The sequence below is a fragment of the Lissotriton vulgaris genome, chromosome 2_1, assembly GCF_964263255.1.
Source record: "Lissotriton vulgaris chromosome 2_1, aLisVul1.2, whole genome shotgun sequence".
NCBI classification, from domain to species: domain Eukaryota; kingdom Metazoa; phylum Chordata; class Amphibia; order Caudata; family Salamandridae; genus Lissotriton; species Lissotriton vulgaris.
The window spans coordinates 1,970,869,221-1,970,886,421 of NC_141687.1; the positions used below are offsets into that span (position 1 = coordinate 1,970,869,221).

The 17,201-nt window shown below is 41.9% G+C and overlaps 1 protein-coding gene across 1 annotated transcript in view; it reads left to right on the top strand.

Annotated features, from left to right (window-relative positions):
- LOC147733581 (protein regulator of cytokinesis 1-like) overlaps nucleotides 1-17,201 on the top strand; it is an 863,550-nt gene that overhangs the window by 724,327 nt on the left and 122,022 nt on the right. Inside the window, exon 12 of the mRNA XM_086958987.1 lies at nucleotides 7,802-7,852. Coding sequence (XP_086815113.1) covers nucleotides 7,802-7,852 — 51 coding nt within the window. The remainder of the gene's footprint in view (nucleotides 1-7,801; nucleotides 7,853-17,201) is intronic.

A 17,201-nucleotide genomic window follows, 5' to 3' on the forward strand; every position in this document is an offset into this window, starting at 1 on the left:
AAAATATCTCTCAATCGTGTTTAAAACTAATATTGTACTCGACGACCTAACTCCCATCTTAGGCTGCTCTCCTACCCACACCCAACACGATGAGTCCCTTTTCATAGCTTCTTTAATAGCTAAATCCCTTATACTACAGTCCTGGAAAACAGACCTTGTACCATCCTTCCAGGCATGGAAGGCAAAATTAGTCCGAATCCAGGGCAGGGAAAGAAAATATGCTTTAAGATCTGGGGCTCTCAAAAAATATGATAAATATTGGAGTGTTTGATTCTTAATTTCCCTGTTATTACTTAATCCGATCCATATTACCATGAAAATATTTTAGTCTATTAGGACTATCTTGACTCTGCATGTTGCACTTTACAACTTAGCTATGAAATATTAACTGAGAAGATGGTCATTGTATTTAAAATGGTACGTACTGTTTTAATTCTATCAAAATCTCTTGAATATTAGTGTTGGCCGATTGTTTGTCTGCTTTTTTATAAATTTATATGTTAAAATGATAAATTGCATAGATGTTTTTCATATTCTTTTGTCTCGTACTGAATCAATTGGATTTCAATTATGCCCTGATTTATATAATGTATTGTTTTATTTGAACTCTCAATAAAACAAAAAAGTTTACGTGACAGCGAGGAAGTCATATACGCGCATTGAAAGATTAAATAAGAACTTACTGTCAGTTATGGCAAAATAAACGGAGTATAATAAAATAAATGTATAAAAGCAACCTCGGACAAAGGAAAATAATACATGAGTAGTAAATTAGATTTGAGAAAAACAGGATAAGAATATAAAGGTGGAATAAGTAAAATATACTGAAATAATATCTGGAAAAAGTAAGAAATTTAACAAGGTTTACCTCAGGAATAAGACAAATATGGCACAAATCAAGAACATCTGTGTTCCACCACTTATCCAAGAAGAACCAGGGAAACCAATAATGAAGTGGAAAAATTGGTTGAGAGCTTTAGAGAATTACATTATATCAATTGATGACAAAGGATATAATGCGGAGAGGACAAAAGCGATGTTGTTTAGACTATTAGGTAAAGCTGGTCAGGAGGTATTTGACAGTCTATCGGAATATGAGAGCCCGCCAGGCGTATTTATACCTCTCAATGAATATCAAGAAGCTATTAAGAGACTTGAAAAGCAATATGATGAGGGAAGCAATATAATAGTTGGTCGACATAAGTTTGCGCTGAGAAAACAGGAGGAAGGTGAAACAGTGGAGGAATACATAGCATGTTTACGAGTCTTAGCTAAGGATTGCGAATTCAATGAAATGACTGATATATGATCAAGTCCGGGTTTCCCGGACGAAACGTGTCATGTTGCCGTCCCCATCGATGGAATAAAGCACTTCATTCACCTCTAAACTCCTCGTCTTGTGGTCTGTACCCGGTCTGTGTCCGTGCGCTGTTGCTGGCACCTCAGGATTGTGGATATATATATATATATATATATATATATATATATATATATATATATATATATATATATATATATATATATATATACTAATATTATAAAGAGAGAACTGTGTCCTTTGAGCCAGGTAAACTCGAAAAGTACACCACCAATCACAACACCCAATACAGCGTTTGAAAGGGGAGGTCAAGGAGATGGACATAGGCTATATAAATGGACACCATATACACTAAACAGGGGGGGCGCCATCAGTGGTAAAGTAGTCCCTTCTGGGCGTTAGGTGTGGGCGTTAACATTCAAAGAGGCAAGTTGTGGGTGTTACATGTGGGCGTTAACATTGTAGTTCACGGTGCAAAACCAAACAGTGAGGAGATGTGGCTGTGAGATGTGGGCGTTAGATGTGGCCGTTAACATTCAGAGGCAAGTTGTGGGCGTTAGATGTGCGAGGAGAACATGGAGATGCGAGGAGATGTCACGGTGCAAAACCAAAACACACCATTCGCGCTCACAGTGCAGAGTACTTCAACCATTCGTGCTGACAATGCAGCATATTTCAAATGCGCAATAATCACAGTGCAGCATATTGCAAACGCGAAATATTCACTCACACACACTTCGGGGAGGCAGATTCATTGACCTGGGCGTTACCGTTGTACGCTGACATCAGGGACGGGGTGCGGCTTGCATTCACAGCCGACCAATCACGCCACATAACTCGCATAACACATGCAAGCCTTGCGAGGAATATTTTATAAACGATTTCACCATCGGTCACGCTCATGTTTGTCACAGGGGAATGACCTCAAGCAAAAGAGGTGCCGCTTACACGGCGTTTCACGGCTTAGGTGAGTAAGCGTTCTGCCGTTCTGAAGCGGCAATATTTATCGCACGGAGATATCATACATAAAAAAAAACAGGCTTTCGCATGGCCCTTAAGCGAGTCAGCGTTCACCACAGTACTTGCGTTCTAAACCTAAGAACAAAGCTACGGATTCACTCGCCGCTATCTGTGTTACCACTGCAACACTCCCACTTATTGCGGCGCTAAGGAGAAACTTGACTTCAGGGTTTAAACAAATATTTCACTCGCCAACATCACCAAGTGCTACATAAAATATCGTCTTGGCAGAAGCAACAATATTCTCACGGGGGGGGGGGGGCAAGGACAAACAAGGAAACCCGAGTAACATTAACTAGAGGGACCTTTCGCCAACAAGATTACACAGTTTACTTTTCGAACCCGGACAACGTCGGGACGGGCTGCTAGTATATATATATAAGAAAAACGTTATTCCTTTTTTCTGCATGTAGAAGAAAAATAACGAGAGTGAGCCCAGATTTGGTGCTGATTTTCGGTGATTTATTCAGTAATTCCACCAGCCATCCGCCATTACGCGTTTCACCTCAAACGAGGCTTGATCACATGACGTTGATAGAAATCAACAAGGGTCTTAAATACACAACAAAACATGGGTGCGGCAATGCTCTTAAAGTGATATGTGCATGATAAGGTTTACCTGTTACCGCTGAAAAGAGTAACACAGCGGTATTTAGTACAAAATTGAGGGCAAGTGCCCGACATTTACATATTCAATTCATTCCTTATGAAACGGCATAGTGAAAAAATTATCAATATTGAAGTAATACTTAAGGGGAAATGTTTCCTATCCAAATACAATTCATTAAACGAATAAAAATAGTAAGTTGTCTACTTTTATCAAAAAATATATATCTATATACACTTTGCCTCATTACACTATATATACACAATCTATTTGTACAATGGAACTCCTAACAAATGTAACAAAATATATGTTATTATCTCTTATTCATCTATTTACACCAAATCAGTATTTACATATTTACACATTGAACAGATTTCCCCATGAGTGCAGGATCTATTAAAACATGTGCATTTATATGTTACTTTCAAAAATATAAATCCCTGATGTTGCAAAGTAATGTTGGATAGGAGCTGCTACATCAGTCAAACCCTAAATGCCGTTCCACTTAGTAGACAAATTTATGTCCAAAGGCACAACCCTACTAATCATGTGTAAGACCCTTGTAAGCAGCTGTGAACTCTACAAAATATAAGACAATCAATATAAAGTGCTCGTGTTGCATAAAGTTTGAAATAAAATATGAAAAAAAGGGAATAATAAGAGTAAATGTTTCACAGAAAAGAACGGAGGGATTTACAGGATATCAGAAGGGAAGGTTCCACAAAATGTGAAAAGTAATATAATGTATCTGAGTGCCAATCATACAGTTACATCTACTTAAGTATATGAAAGCCTACTCCAACTGGGAATGCACAAAGGGGCCACCAAAGACAGTAAAAGAAAGAACAGGTCCAAACTACATCAGAATTATATGTCAGATCACACATAGGTTGTGAGTAAGGGCCTCTATAAGTCTTTGAGACAAGTATAAAGATCCTCTCGATCATTCAGACCATTAGGGCTCTTGGTATTCATTTCGAGGATGTATCTTGTCTCAAGCAAGCATAATCTGCCCTCCCTGTCGCCCCCTCGTTTTAGTGGCATAACAGTGTCCACTAGATAATATTGCAGATTACTGGGGTCACTGTTGTGCACAGCCTCAAAGTGGCGTGCCACCGGGTATGTCTGATCCTTACTTCCTATGGCTCTGATATGTTGGAGGATCCGCTTATGTGCTGCTGGGCGGGTACTGCCCACATAACATAAGCCGCAAGGACATTGCAGCACATAGACGACAAACTCCATCTTACATGTGAGTCTTTTCGTGATTGGGATTGGATTTTCTCTGAAAGGACTGGTGTAATGGGTTTTATTTATACCAATTGTACACGCTTTGCAGAAGGCGCATTTTCTAAAACCCGTACTCAATGCTTCCCATGTGCCTGAGATAACGGGCTCTAGAGTGCTGCTGGTTAATGCATTCTCCATTGAGGGCGATTTTCGGAAGGTGATCTCCGGTCTAAGTGAGACGTCACTCCCAATTATGGGGTCCCCCCTTATCAAGTTCCAATTTCTTGTAAAGATCTTCTTAATAGCAGAGTACTGCTGACAGTATGGAACTATGACTCTTGAATTAACGTGAGTGTTATTAGAATTCTCAACGGGGTCTTTGCTCCTAGGTGTAAGTGCCTCCTCTCTGGATATAGAGTTAGTTTTTCTGATGGCTATTTCAAGAGTTGCCTCACTATAGCCCCTTTCAAGAAAACGTTTCCTGCACTCCTGTTGCGCCACTTTAAAGTCAGATTCCGTGCTACAAATTCTTCTCATTCTAAGCATCTCCCCATAGGGGATGCTATTGATTAAATGACGGGGATGCTGACTAGTGGCGTGAAGCACTGTGTTGCCAGCTGTGTCCTTCCTGTGTAGCCTGGTTTGAATTTTGTGATTGTCTACATATATCTGGACATCAAGAAAATTAACTGTTATTTCATCTATGTGGGAGGTAAAATGCAAGTTGTATGAATTAACATTCAGTTGATCCACAAATCGCTCAGCATCTAATTTGTCACCCTTCCAAACCACAAAGAGATCGTCAATGTAACGCAAATACAATGGTACATGTGATGCCATAATGTCTCCGTATGTGCCCATTAGTACCCGCTCCTCCCAAAGCCCCATATGGAGGCATGCAAAACTAGGGGAGAAGCAAGTCCCCATTGCGACCCCTCTCATCTGTTGGTATGCCTGCCCATTGAAAAGAAAATAATTCTGTTCTAAGTAGAGTTTCAACATGTCCAAAAGCATGCGGTTGGAACAGAGATCTGATCGTTTAGATAGATAAAATTCTGCTGCCTTAATCCCATCCCGATGTCGAATGGAGGTATATAGGGCAGTGACATCCAGAGTCATTAAAATGTAGTCGTCTTCCCAAACCAGGTTGTTTAGCTTGCAAATAAAGTCAGTGGTATCTTTAACGTACGATGGTAATGTTAAAACCCATTCCTTCAGAAAGAAATCTATATATTTGGAAATGTTCTCAGTTGCGCTGTTTATCACCGAAAGGATTGGTCTGCCTGGTGGTGCGCATAGATTTTTGTGAACTTTCGACAATAAATACAAGGTGGGAATAACTGGACAGTCTTTTTGGAGGAATTTAAACTCGTCATTAGAGATTAGTCCTGCGCTTTTCCAGGCTACAAGTTTGGCATTGAGACTGGACCAGGCCGCTTTAATTACAATGAGGTTACTTTTTCTATAGCAGTTCAAGTCACTTAACTGTGTCTCCGCTTCTTTTATGTAATCGTCCCGATGCCACAGGACGATATTCCCCCCTTTGTCTGCCTGCTTTACAATAATGTTTTTATCTGCCTTTAATTTCTTCACAAGGCTATTGTAGCGTTGGTTTTGTCGACTCAAAATGACGTGTTTTTTGTTTGTAGCTGTATATAGTTGTTTCAGGTCTTTTTATAATGAGGTCTTGGTAGAGGTCAATATTGTCGTGGGTCATGATGGGGAAAAAGGTTGATTTTTTTCTTGAAAGGCGTAGATATTGGAGTTTCAGTACCTTCCCTTCCAGTTAGTCGGGATTGTGTATTCGATAGCCCCTCTTGCTGCAAATCCCATATTTCATTGAAAGATGTGTCCGCTTCAATCGAGAGGAGTGTGGGGCTGGCTGCCACCGAAATGTTACCTTGCTTGTACGGATGTGTACGATGGTATTTGCTTAGTTTAAGCTTTCTGATAAAGCGGAAAGTTTGCTCCGTTACTCCAATTGTTAGCAAATCAGCCTCAACTGTTTCAATTTCCATTTGTACTTTCTTCTGTCACTGTCAGCGTATTTCGCCAATATTGCCATCAGACGTGCGGAATATTCTAAATTAGTATCCGCCCACTCAGCCAACATTGCTGGGTCCGGATTTTCATAGCTCGGGGCTAGAGTGCTTCTCAACCCCCGTGGGACACGCTTGACATCTAAGTATTTAGTGAGGGAAGTATGCTCCCACCACTTCGACTGTTCCTTTTTCATCAGTCGCTCCAATTTACGAAAAGTATCTTTAATATTTGAGTTATCGGTGCCTCCCGCAGCACCCCCAGTTGCAGTTAAAGGCGTTGTTGTTCCCTTAGGATTCTCCACAAACATGTGGCCTGCATCCTCCTCTCTGCGTTTCAAAACGTCTGCGGACATATTGGCTAGTTGTGGTGTGTTATTTGGTTAAACACCGAAAGAAAACAAACGGAAAAGCGCGCTTTTTGAAAGTTCTTGGCGCTCAAGTTTGGCACACTCCCCACTGCAATTTGGACAGCTGTCCTACCTGGGCTCGGCTGCCGACGGCTCCTCTTGCACTTCGCCGGGTACACCGCGACTCCTTCAGCTTAGGTAGATGCTTTTGCTTTCTTGCAGGGGCTCGGGCAGCTTCCTCCTACCGGAGTAGAGATTCAATTCCGGGTAACGGAATTCCAGCTTCCTGCTGCAACATGCCCAAAGAACTCGAAGAGCTCGGGGAGGGGCTTCCACTCGTACCACGAACGCTCCTTGGTACCATTAGATGAGAAAAACGTTATTCCTTTTTTCTGCATGTAGAAGAAAAATAACGAGAGTGAGCCCAGATTTGGTGCTGATTTTCGGTGATTTATTCAGTAATTCCACCAGCCATCCGCCATAACGCGTTTCACCTCAAACGAGGCTTGATCACATGACGTTGATAGAAATCAACAAGGGTCTTAAATACACAACAAAACATGGGTGCGGCAATGCTCTTAAAGTGATATGTGCATGATAAGGTTTACCTGTTACCGCTGAAAAGAGTAACACAGCGGTATTTAGTACAAAATTGAGGGCAAGTGCCAGACATTTACATATTCAATTCATTCCTTATGAAACGGCATAGTGAAAAAATTATCAATATTGAAGTAATAATAAAGGGGAAATGTTTCCTATCCAAATACAATTCATTAAACGAATAAAAATAGTAAGTTGTCTACTTTTATCAAAAAATATATATATCTATATACACTTTGCCTCATTACACTATATATACACAATCTATTTGTACAATGGAACTCCTAACAAATGTAACAAAATATGTTATTATCTCTTAATTCATCTATTTACACCAAATCAGTATTTACATATTTACACATTGAACAGATTTCCCCATGAGTGCAGGATCTATTAAAACATGTGCATTTATGTTACTTTCAAAAATATAAATCCCTGATGTTGCAAAGTAATGTTGGATAGGAGTTGCCACCAAGTGGTGTTTTATTGTTCCAAAAAAGTGCAGGAGAGGCTGTTGACATGTAGAAACCCCACACTGCAAGAAGTAACTGATATAGCAAAAGTCATAGAAAGATCTCTGGTGTCAACTAAAGTACTATCTGGCAATAGTAATAATGCTAACGTGTTTTATTTACAGGACAAAAGAAAAGGTGAACAGAAGGGTGAGAGATGTCGGTGTGACAAAAAGGTAGGAGGAAGAAATTTGAGTTGTTTTAGGTGTGGGTCACAGGAACATTTAGCTGATAGTAAGTCACGTCCGGCAATTGGGGAAAAAGTGCATGAAATGTAAAAAAATGTGGTCACTATACCACTCTGTAAAACTAAAAGAACAGAAAATGTGAAGATCAGTACTGTAGGGGATTATGATGATGAAATGTGTGCCAAAATTGTACTATATGTTGAAATGGTTGACGGTAAGATAAAAGGACCGATTGCAGATGTAAAAATAGGAAATGTAGGTTTACAATTTACTGCTGATTCAGGTTCTCCATAACAATTATTCCTGACATGTTTGAGGAAAAATGGCATAATGTAACATTGCATGTCACAGATGTAAACCCAAAAGCATTTGGGGAACAGGATATAGATATGATAGGTTATTTTTGCGATACAGTGACATTCAAAGGAAGAGAAATAAACACAAAAATGTATGTTGCAGTTAAAGGTAGGATTTTGGTGGGTTGGAAGGACCTGGCAAGGTTAGGTGTGATCCTTCAACCAGGAGCTAAAGAGCCTATAATTCTCAGAGAATGTTATAAATAATGTCTGTATAGACGATCAAGAAAGTGTAGAACATGATTGGAAAAATATAAAAGTTTTCAAAAATGTAATTGGTTGCGTAAAAGGGTTCACACACGAGATAAAACTAAGATGGCGCAGAACCAATAAAACACAAAGTGAGAACAATTCCACTATCAGTTAAAAACTAATTAAAAGTGGTTTTAACAAAGTTGTGTCAAGAGGGTGTAATTGAGGAATCTGATGCATCCGAATGGGTGTCTGCGATTGTAGTCTCTAAGAAGAAAACCGGGGATATAAGACTGTGTGGACCTCAGATCCTTAAACAAAAACATTCTAATAAACTGCCACCCACTTCCAATGATACAGGAAATTCTAAAATCTGTAACTGGATCAAAATATTTCACCTTAATAGACTTGAAAGCCGCTTACCATCAGGTGTGTTTGTCAGAAGAATCGAAAAAGCTCACAACATTCATAACACCGTTTGGTGCTTACTGGTATGTAAGACTACCTTTTGGTCTGGCCTCTTCATCAGGAGTGTTCCAGAAGTTAATGGATATTCTATTTGGTGAGGTCAAAGGAGTTGAGGCGCTCCTAGACGATATATTAATACATACTGAAACTGAGCAAGAACATCTAGAGGTACTTAGCAAAGTACTAGGAATTCTGAGGAACAAAGGAATGACAGTTTCAAAGGAAAAGTGTAAATTCATGAAGAGTAAAATAGAATAACTGGGGCATGTTCTATCCTCAGAAGGAGTAACACCCAAGGATCTTGTAGAAACTATCAGAGATGCACCTGAACCTAAAGACAGACTCTAAAGTCCTTCCTAGGACTAAGTGAGTACTATTCAAAATTTATTAAAGGTTATGCAGGTAAGGTAGAACCATTGAGAAAACTGTTGCGAAAGAACATAAATTATAGTTGGACTGATGAGCAAGATCAAGCATTTAAGACCAAAAAAAGGAAATTTCAGAAGCGCCTGCTTTGAAGGCGTACGATCCAAAACTTGAAAATGTCATTACTGTAGATGCCAGTACAAAAGGCATGGGTGCGGTGTTCTGCCCGATAAAAGGAGACAAAGAAAATACTATTGCATTCATATCCAGGAGGTTGAGTGACACAGAAAAGCACTACAGCACCATAGAACGCGAGGCACTTGCATGTGTTTGGGCAGTGCATAAATTAAAAAACTATTGGTGGGGAAAAAGTTTTGAGGTGGTAACGGATCACAAGCCTTTGGTATGTATGATGGATGGAGAAGGAAGAGGAAATGGGAGAGCAAGCTCTAGATTGATAAGGCTGTTATCCAAACTCCATGAGTACACATTTAGTATAAGACACATTAAAGGAGGCCTAAACTGCAAAGCTGACGGTTTATCAAGACTGCCAGTGGGCAACCAAAATGGAGTCACTGGATGATGTGGAATGTGTAGTATCCTGGGTTGATGCATCTGAAATAAACAATGGATCCATAACAGAAATGGAATGGGAAAATGGTATTGAAAATGACAAGACAATGGAAAAAGTAATGAACTATATAAGATCCAAATGGCCTCCCATTAGGAATTTGCAGAACCAATTGAAAAGCTACCAACAGATAAGTAAAGAACTAACAATTTAAAATGGATTTCTAAAAAGATACGACCAGTTCATACCACCTGCTGAGTTGAGAGAAAAAAATAATAAAAATGGCGCACATGGGGGCACCCCGGTAGTAGTGCCACCAAAAACATCTTAAAAATGCACTACTGGTGGCCAAGAATGCATCATGATGTGAATGAGGTCATCGACAAATGTGAGTCATGTCTTAAAGCTGACCAGCATTGGAAAATAAGCAAAGGAGAATTGCAGATGGTGGAAATACCAAGTAGACCATGGATAAAAGTAGCTATAGATTTTGCTTGCCCCTTTAATGGACTAGATGAAGAATGTAATCTAGTCGTCCTAACAGACTACTAATCAAAGTGGGTGCACTATAAATTTGTACGCACAATTACAACCGAGCAAGTCATTAAGTTCTTAAAGAAAGTGTTCGCAATGGAAGGACAACCAAAGATTATGTAGAAGTGAAAAGAATACAGAAAAAATAAAAGATAGCGATCTTCAGGTGAGAGAGCATATAGTACTTAAATAGGGGAAGACCAAAAGATATTCGGATATGAACAACAAAGCAAAAATGAAGGACATAGAACGTGGAGATTGGGTGATAATTAAAAAACCATTCATGGTGGCAAAAGGAGTCTAGCTTTAGTGATCCAGCACACGTACAAGAGACATCTAAAGGAGCAATGTACTTGGAAGGAAAGGGTTGGCGAAGCAAGGATGATGTAGTGCAGCTGAAGAGGGGCAAGAAAAAATCCTTATGAGAGGAAAAACGGCAAGTGAGGAGAGCACAGATAGCATACTTGAGTGGGATGGAGTATGGGACAGTTGTAGTTCAAGAGGTGCAGAGGAAAGTTTCAATATATCCAGTAATGCAGTCTACCTCGTGTGAGGTTAATTTATTCTTTTTAATATTACAGCTTCTCCAGTATTGGGGTATCTTTCATAGATTCAAATGCCTGAATCATTCTCAGTCGTCTGAGTGGGAGTCCCATGTTACATAAAAAGCAATAAATATGTACATAATCACCATACCATAGGTAACATCGAACCAGGAAGTAAAGTAGCTAGAAATCAAAAGGAAAAAACTTCCACATTTGACTCCTCCAAGTCATTATATATAGTCCAAACTACAACCAATCAGCACCCTCCAGAATGTTCTCCTCAGTCTCAGGCTCTCACATTTTCTACCGCACTTCGTGTGAAGGGAGTCTCCCTGAGCTCTGCTCAGTACTTTTCAATTTTCTTCAGGAATTCTTCATTTCATGATGTCTTCTTCAAAGAAATCTCTTTCTACCTTGTGAATCTTGTGGGAATCTCCGGATTTTTTCTGAGGACCCCCACAAGAAGTGCATTCATTGCTTGTATCCTGATAACCTTGTGAGAGACTGCAAGATCTGCAGAACCTTACCTCAAAAGACACTCAGGGACAGAGGGACGACTACTTCTGTGGCTACAGAAGATTAAAGATCACGATAACCCCTTATCTGAAGTTGGGAGTATTGCCTTTGGTAAGACTACGTCCTTTAGGAAGAGCGTTGCTGAGGAGGATTTATCTACTCCTGTGGCTAAGGTGTCAAAAAAACAGCACACCCCATAGAGTGCTGAACTGCCTTCCACTTCAAAAAAGGCTCCTACACCTTCAAAGAGTAAACCTCTGCCTACTACGCCCCCCCCCAGATAAATGCGAAGTCTCTGGCTTCAAAACTAGTTTCTGAGAAGGATTTACCTCAGAAACGGGTTCCCTTGTCGACGAAGCCTACAGTCGATGCTACGACGGCGTCTACTGTTACTTTCTCATCGCCGATACCTCATATGATCATGTCTGCATCCTCGCTGTCGACACTGGTATCCGTCTCCGTGAAACCAATCTCTTCAACGAAGGAAGTGAAATCTACCATGGACGTCCCTTCGACGACTACGATTAGAAGGGTCTCATCGACCATTGCCTCGTCGCCGTCCCCTTCACCGTCAAAGGCCACCTAGTCGTCCACTGCCGCCTCGTTGAGGATTACTTAATTGACGCCAGCTTCGTCGACTAAGACCTCGTCCACTGCTCCCTCGTCGGCGCTATTTATCTTTATATACAGCGTTGCAGGTTTGATCAGCGTCTACAGCCACAGCATCTTCTACATAGTCTACGACGTCTGCTTAATTTCCTCCATTGACAGTAGCACCTTCCTTGCTGCAAAGACGTGGATCTTCATTGGAGGCCCTCTCTCCACTTCATATTTCCCCTACTAAGGTTCTGCTGGAGTTACTTGAACACTTGCTGGATTATGGAGAGGATGATGAGGAATCCAATGAGAATGATAGGTTTCGTACTGCCAGGAGCCCTTCTGAGTTATTCATTAAATATCAAGAGGAAGATCACAAAGATAATCCTTCCCCAGAGACTTTGTCCAGCTCCAGATACTATCCCTACGGCCCAAATGCCTTTGGCTCTGCGAAATAATCTACAGTACATGTTGGATGATTATCGCCGTTTCCTTACATCTAAATCTGCTTCTTCTGTACCACCTACACCTGGTCCTCAATCTTCCTCTTCTTCATTGAGGTCACCCAGACCAACTTCTTTGGTACCTTCTCATCATTCTCATGATGCTCACACCACGGTTACAATAGGGAGGAAGGAGAACTGGACGACAGATCGCTTCTTACGGAGTGGGACAATTACCTGTTACAAACTCCGTCTCCCATTGATTCTCCTCCAGTTGACATTGGAGGTTTTCATCTTGTTATGGAAAGGGCAACACAAAGGTTCCTCCTTCCAATGGAAACAAAGAAAGAGGAGCGTTTCCTATACAGTTTTAAGGATCAACCGAGGAAACCAGTACGGACTATCCCAATCATTGACTTCATTTGGCAGAAAGGACTAAAGATCATGAAAGCTCCTGCTTCTGTTCCTGCGGTCCTGCTCCGCCTCGACAAATACAAGGCACCATGCAAATCACCAGCATGCCTCATAGGTCTGCCAAAAGCGGATTCTGTTATCGCCCAAGCAGCACAACGACGTGCGAGAATTCACTCTTCTCCGATTGCAGGTCCTCCGGATCAGGATGGCATACTCTTGGGACTCTATTAGCAAAAAGGTTTCGACCATGGCAGCGATGACCGTCCGTGCTGCTAACTCACTGGCCATCTTAGGCCGATAAGACAGACAGATGTGGTCGGACATTTCTCCCTGTAAACAACAAAGGAACCAGAGGGTCTCAAATAATGTGCCCAGAAGTAAAGAAAAACCAACCAAACGCCCAAAACTCTCAAAAGTTGCGTCACAGACGGCTCTCAAGGGATGAGGAAAATACCCATCAGTCACCATACGGATCCGCCCTTCATCATTTGGGATTTTATCCGAACCACCCGTCTGAGAAGATCTGTGCCACTGTCAGAGGTCAACCCGGTGGTGAGGGGGTTCCTCAGAAGGTATAGGCAACGACAGTGTGGTGTGCCACTCGATGTTGATGAGTGGCCAGAGATATGGGACTGGGGTGTGCAGTGCAAGAAAATGTGAGTGAGGGAAGAAACCAAGAAAAAAGTGTATTAAAATTGGTTTAGAAAAAGCACTAGACTAAATTTATTCGTGTGCCTAACATACCAATGTTAAAAATAAGTGCGACCTTAGGCTGTCTGATTATGTAGACCGCCTGAGGTAAAGGTGGTCAACAAGTTTCTGCAATCTTGGGACTATTGCGTCCTTGCATTCATCAGGACCAAAATACAATTAAAGCTACTGCACCAAGTGAAAAATAAGTGAAGTGAAAGGTGACACCAGGGAATCATAAACAAGTGCTCACGGTCACCTGAATGCTCCGGGTGCCCTTACAGTCTGTGTTGATCACTGTGGAGAGAGAAAAGGTTGGGTATAGCTATCAATATCTATTGGGCTAAAAAGTAGGTCCATATTATGTGGATCAAACTTAGTCACACTCAGAGTGTTGATCTAAAGGCGCTTAATATTAATATAGCCAGATGTTAATGCATTTGGAAAGAGATTTCATAAGCCAAATGTCGTTCAGTCCTTACCTTGATCTGTAAGGTAGACTGGCCTCACCCCACCTGGCAGCGGCTCAGGGCAAGATGAAGCACCGCTCTAGAAAACATGCGGGACACATGTCAAACACAGTGTGCACATAAGATGACAGTACACTTCCCAATATCTGTAGCCGATAATGAATGGTCTTAGTGTCTTTAAATAATGATGTCGTTCTCAGCAGTAGCGGAGAAAAGACTCCGTCTAAGTTAAAGAACCCATGATCGAGAATAAGCAGCATTGTGGAGAGATGGAAGGGCTCCTCTTACCTATCCGTCGGTACTCCGGGGCCGGCGTCCTGGCCGACTGGGGAGGTACCGGAAGGCAAGCGCGAGGCTGTTGATAAACCGCGCTACCATTGGTCGCGTAGTCACGTGGGGCGCTTCGTCGCGTCTTGTAATTGGTTCAAGCTCGAAAGAACCTGCGCTCTCATTGGCTACCGGACTCAAGACCGGGAAAGGTCATTGGTAGAGTAATCACTTTGTAGTCAAGGAGACCAGAGTAAACATGTCAAGAGGACGAGTGTGAACCTGAATGAAACCACCGTGAGCGAGGTACAGTAAGGGCAAAAGGCTCGAGAAAGGTAAACAACGTTTTATCCTGTTTCACTAATGATGGCAAATGCGAAACTATAGGGCAGCAACAACAGGTTAAAAACACCGAAGTAGACTGACCATTTGGGTCAAGATGCTGCAACGTGCCCACCCTGACAAGTGGCAGATACCGAGCCTAAACGAGGAACAAGCCACCTACCAATCTATATATTTATAAAGCCAGGCTGTAATAAATACAAAAAAGAGAAGGTATTGAGGGGAACAACAGAAAAAATTCAATGAGAGCATCACATGCAGTATCATGGACCAACCCTTAAGGGTCTGTTCTCTAAGACCAGTGTGTTAATGTCAAGAGGAACTGATGTGTATCTTTCTTACTGTTAATGTAGGTCTGTCTAAGCAGGAACATGATGTTATAGTAACCTCATGATATCTGGAGAGAAATTACAGAGTAGACCACGGGATATCATCGTTCAAACCCTCTTTATGAGTTTTCAATTTGAGTACCCATCTTTGTTCTTTCTTCATCAGGTACTTAGCCACATCTGCTGTATGTGTTGGAATAAAAGGTTGTTCCAAAACAGTCCATTGGAATTCAGTGGCTAGGTGTTTTGCCTCCAGAAAATGGGCCGTTAACTTAGTGGCTTGTCTGGCACACCGGATAGTACTCTTGTGCTCTGATATCCGTATGCGGACCTTCCGTGTGGTCATGCCTACATACTTGTAACCACAAGGGCAGGTGATGAGATAGATCACATGATCACTGTTGCAATTGGTAAATTTTATTTGCTTCCAAGGTCTTGCCGTGCCATTATCGATCTCCAATGATTTTGTTGTCTGCGCACAGACCTGGCAATTGCCACAGGGATAGTGTCCCTGGACAGGCGGGAGATTCCACAATGAACCTATCGCTCTAGGCATTTCTTCACGTGGCCTGGTGTGCACCAGTCTATCTCTCAGGTTTGGGCCCCTCTTGAATGAAACCAGGGGGCGAGGAAGGGTTAAGCGTCCAGAGTTCAGTATTGGCCAGTGTTTCTTGACCACGCTTTGAATACTGTTAGAGAGGCTCCCAAAGGTGTGAACAAAGGTGAGACGATCTAAATCAGGCTTAGGGGGTCTCGGTTCCAGCAAAGCTTCCCGATTGTTATTCATAGCCCTTTTCATGGACCTTTGTACAAGTCTAGGGGGATATTTTCGAGCCACCAACTGCGTGCTCAAGTCCTTGGAATGTTTCTTGAACGCTGTCCTTGTGGAGCAGTTCCTTTGAACCCGTAAGAATTGACTAAAGGGTAGACTCTCCTTTAATGCTCTCGGGTGGTTGCTGTCAAATAACAGCAAGGAGTTCCTTGCAGCGGGCTTCCTGTAGAGCTACGATTGTAGGCCCTCCGGTCCTGCAGTGATAAGAAGAACGAGGAAAGCTAATTGTTGTTGACCAATTTCGATGGTGAACTTAAGATGGTTATTTCTACTGTTCAACCAACCCAAGAATTCTAAACAACTGTCACTTGACCCTCTCCACACAACAAAGACGTCGTCGATATACCTTTTCCAGGTCTTTAGGTTATCGATAAAAGGATTCACATCGTTCAGTACATGATTTTGCTCGAACGAGTGAACGTACAGATTCGCTAAGCTGGGGGCATAAACGCTCCCCATGCTGGTGCCCGATGTTTGTAGGTAAACCTGTTCCTCGAATTGAAAAATTTTTTGTTTCATGGCCAGAGTGGCACAGGCCAGTATGAATTGGACGGGAGTGATGCTGTTTAGTTCCCTGGACTCAAGAAGTTGGTGCACAACGTCCAATGTCTCATCCTGAGGGATGGAGGTGTAGAGTGCCTCAACGTCAAATGAGACTAAGAGGTCAGTGTCCGTATCAAACTCGATGTTGGGTATCAGTCTTAGCAGATCCGTGGTGTCTTTGAGATAAGTGGGCATTTCCTGCACCATCGGTCTTAAAAAGTGATCAACAAAGGTGGAGAGGGGTTCCAGAACTGATCCTATCCCAGAAATTATGGGGCGTCCTGGAGGCGGTCGTTGCTCTTTATGAACCTTGGGTAAGGTATAGAAGTAAGGCATCTTGGGGTGCTCCGCGCATAGGTACATGGCTTCAGCTGGTGTAATCCATCCCTCCAAAGAAGCTTCTTCAACCATTACTTTGATGTTCCGTTTCAATTCGACAGTAGGGTCGTAGTTCAAAGGAGAGAAGGCATGTCTCATGTTAAGTTGTCTGAGGCACTCAGCTCGATAGACTTCAGTGTCCATTATGACAATCGAACTGCCCTTGTCGGCTGGCTTTATTGTTAGGTCCTTGTTGTCAGTCAGAGATTTGAGTGCTAAATGGTGTGATTTAGGCAAGTTGTAAAAGATTTTGTGTTTAGTCCTGAAGAGGTCATCCATCTTTCTCAAGAGCCTGTTCATAGGCCAGTACCTGGGGAGGCATCAGATGAGTAGGGGGAGTGAAGGTGGACTTGCATTTCAGTCCTGTGTTGACATCTTCCTCACTCTGCACGGAGGCTTCTTTTTCAGCGAAGAAGAAATGTAATCTGATCTTCCTCAGAAACCTTGCTAATTCCAAACGGGTCTCAAACTCATCATTGTGATG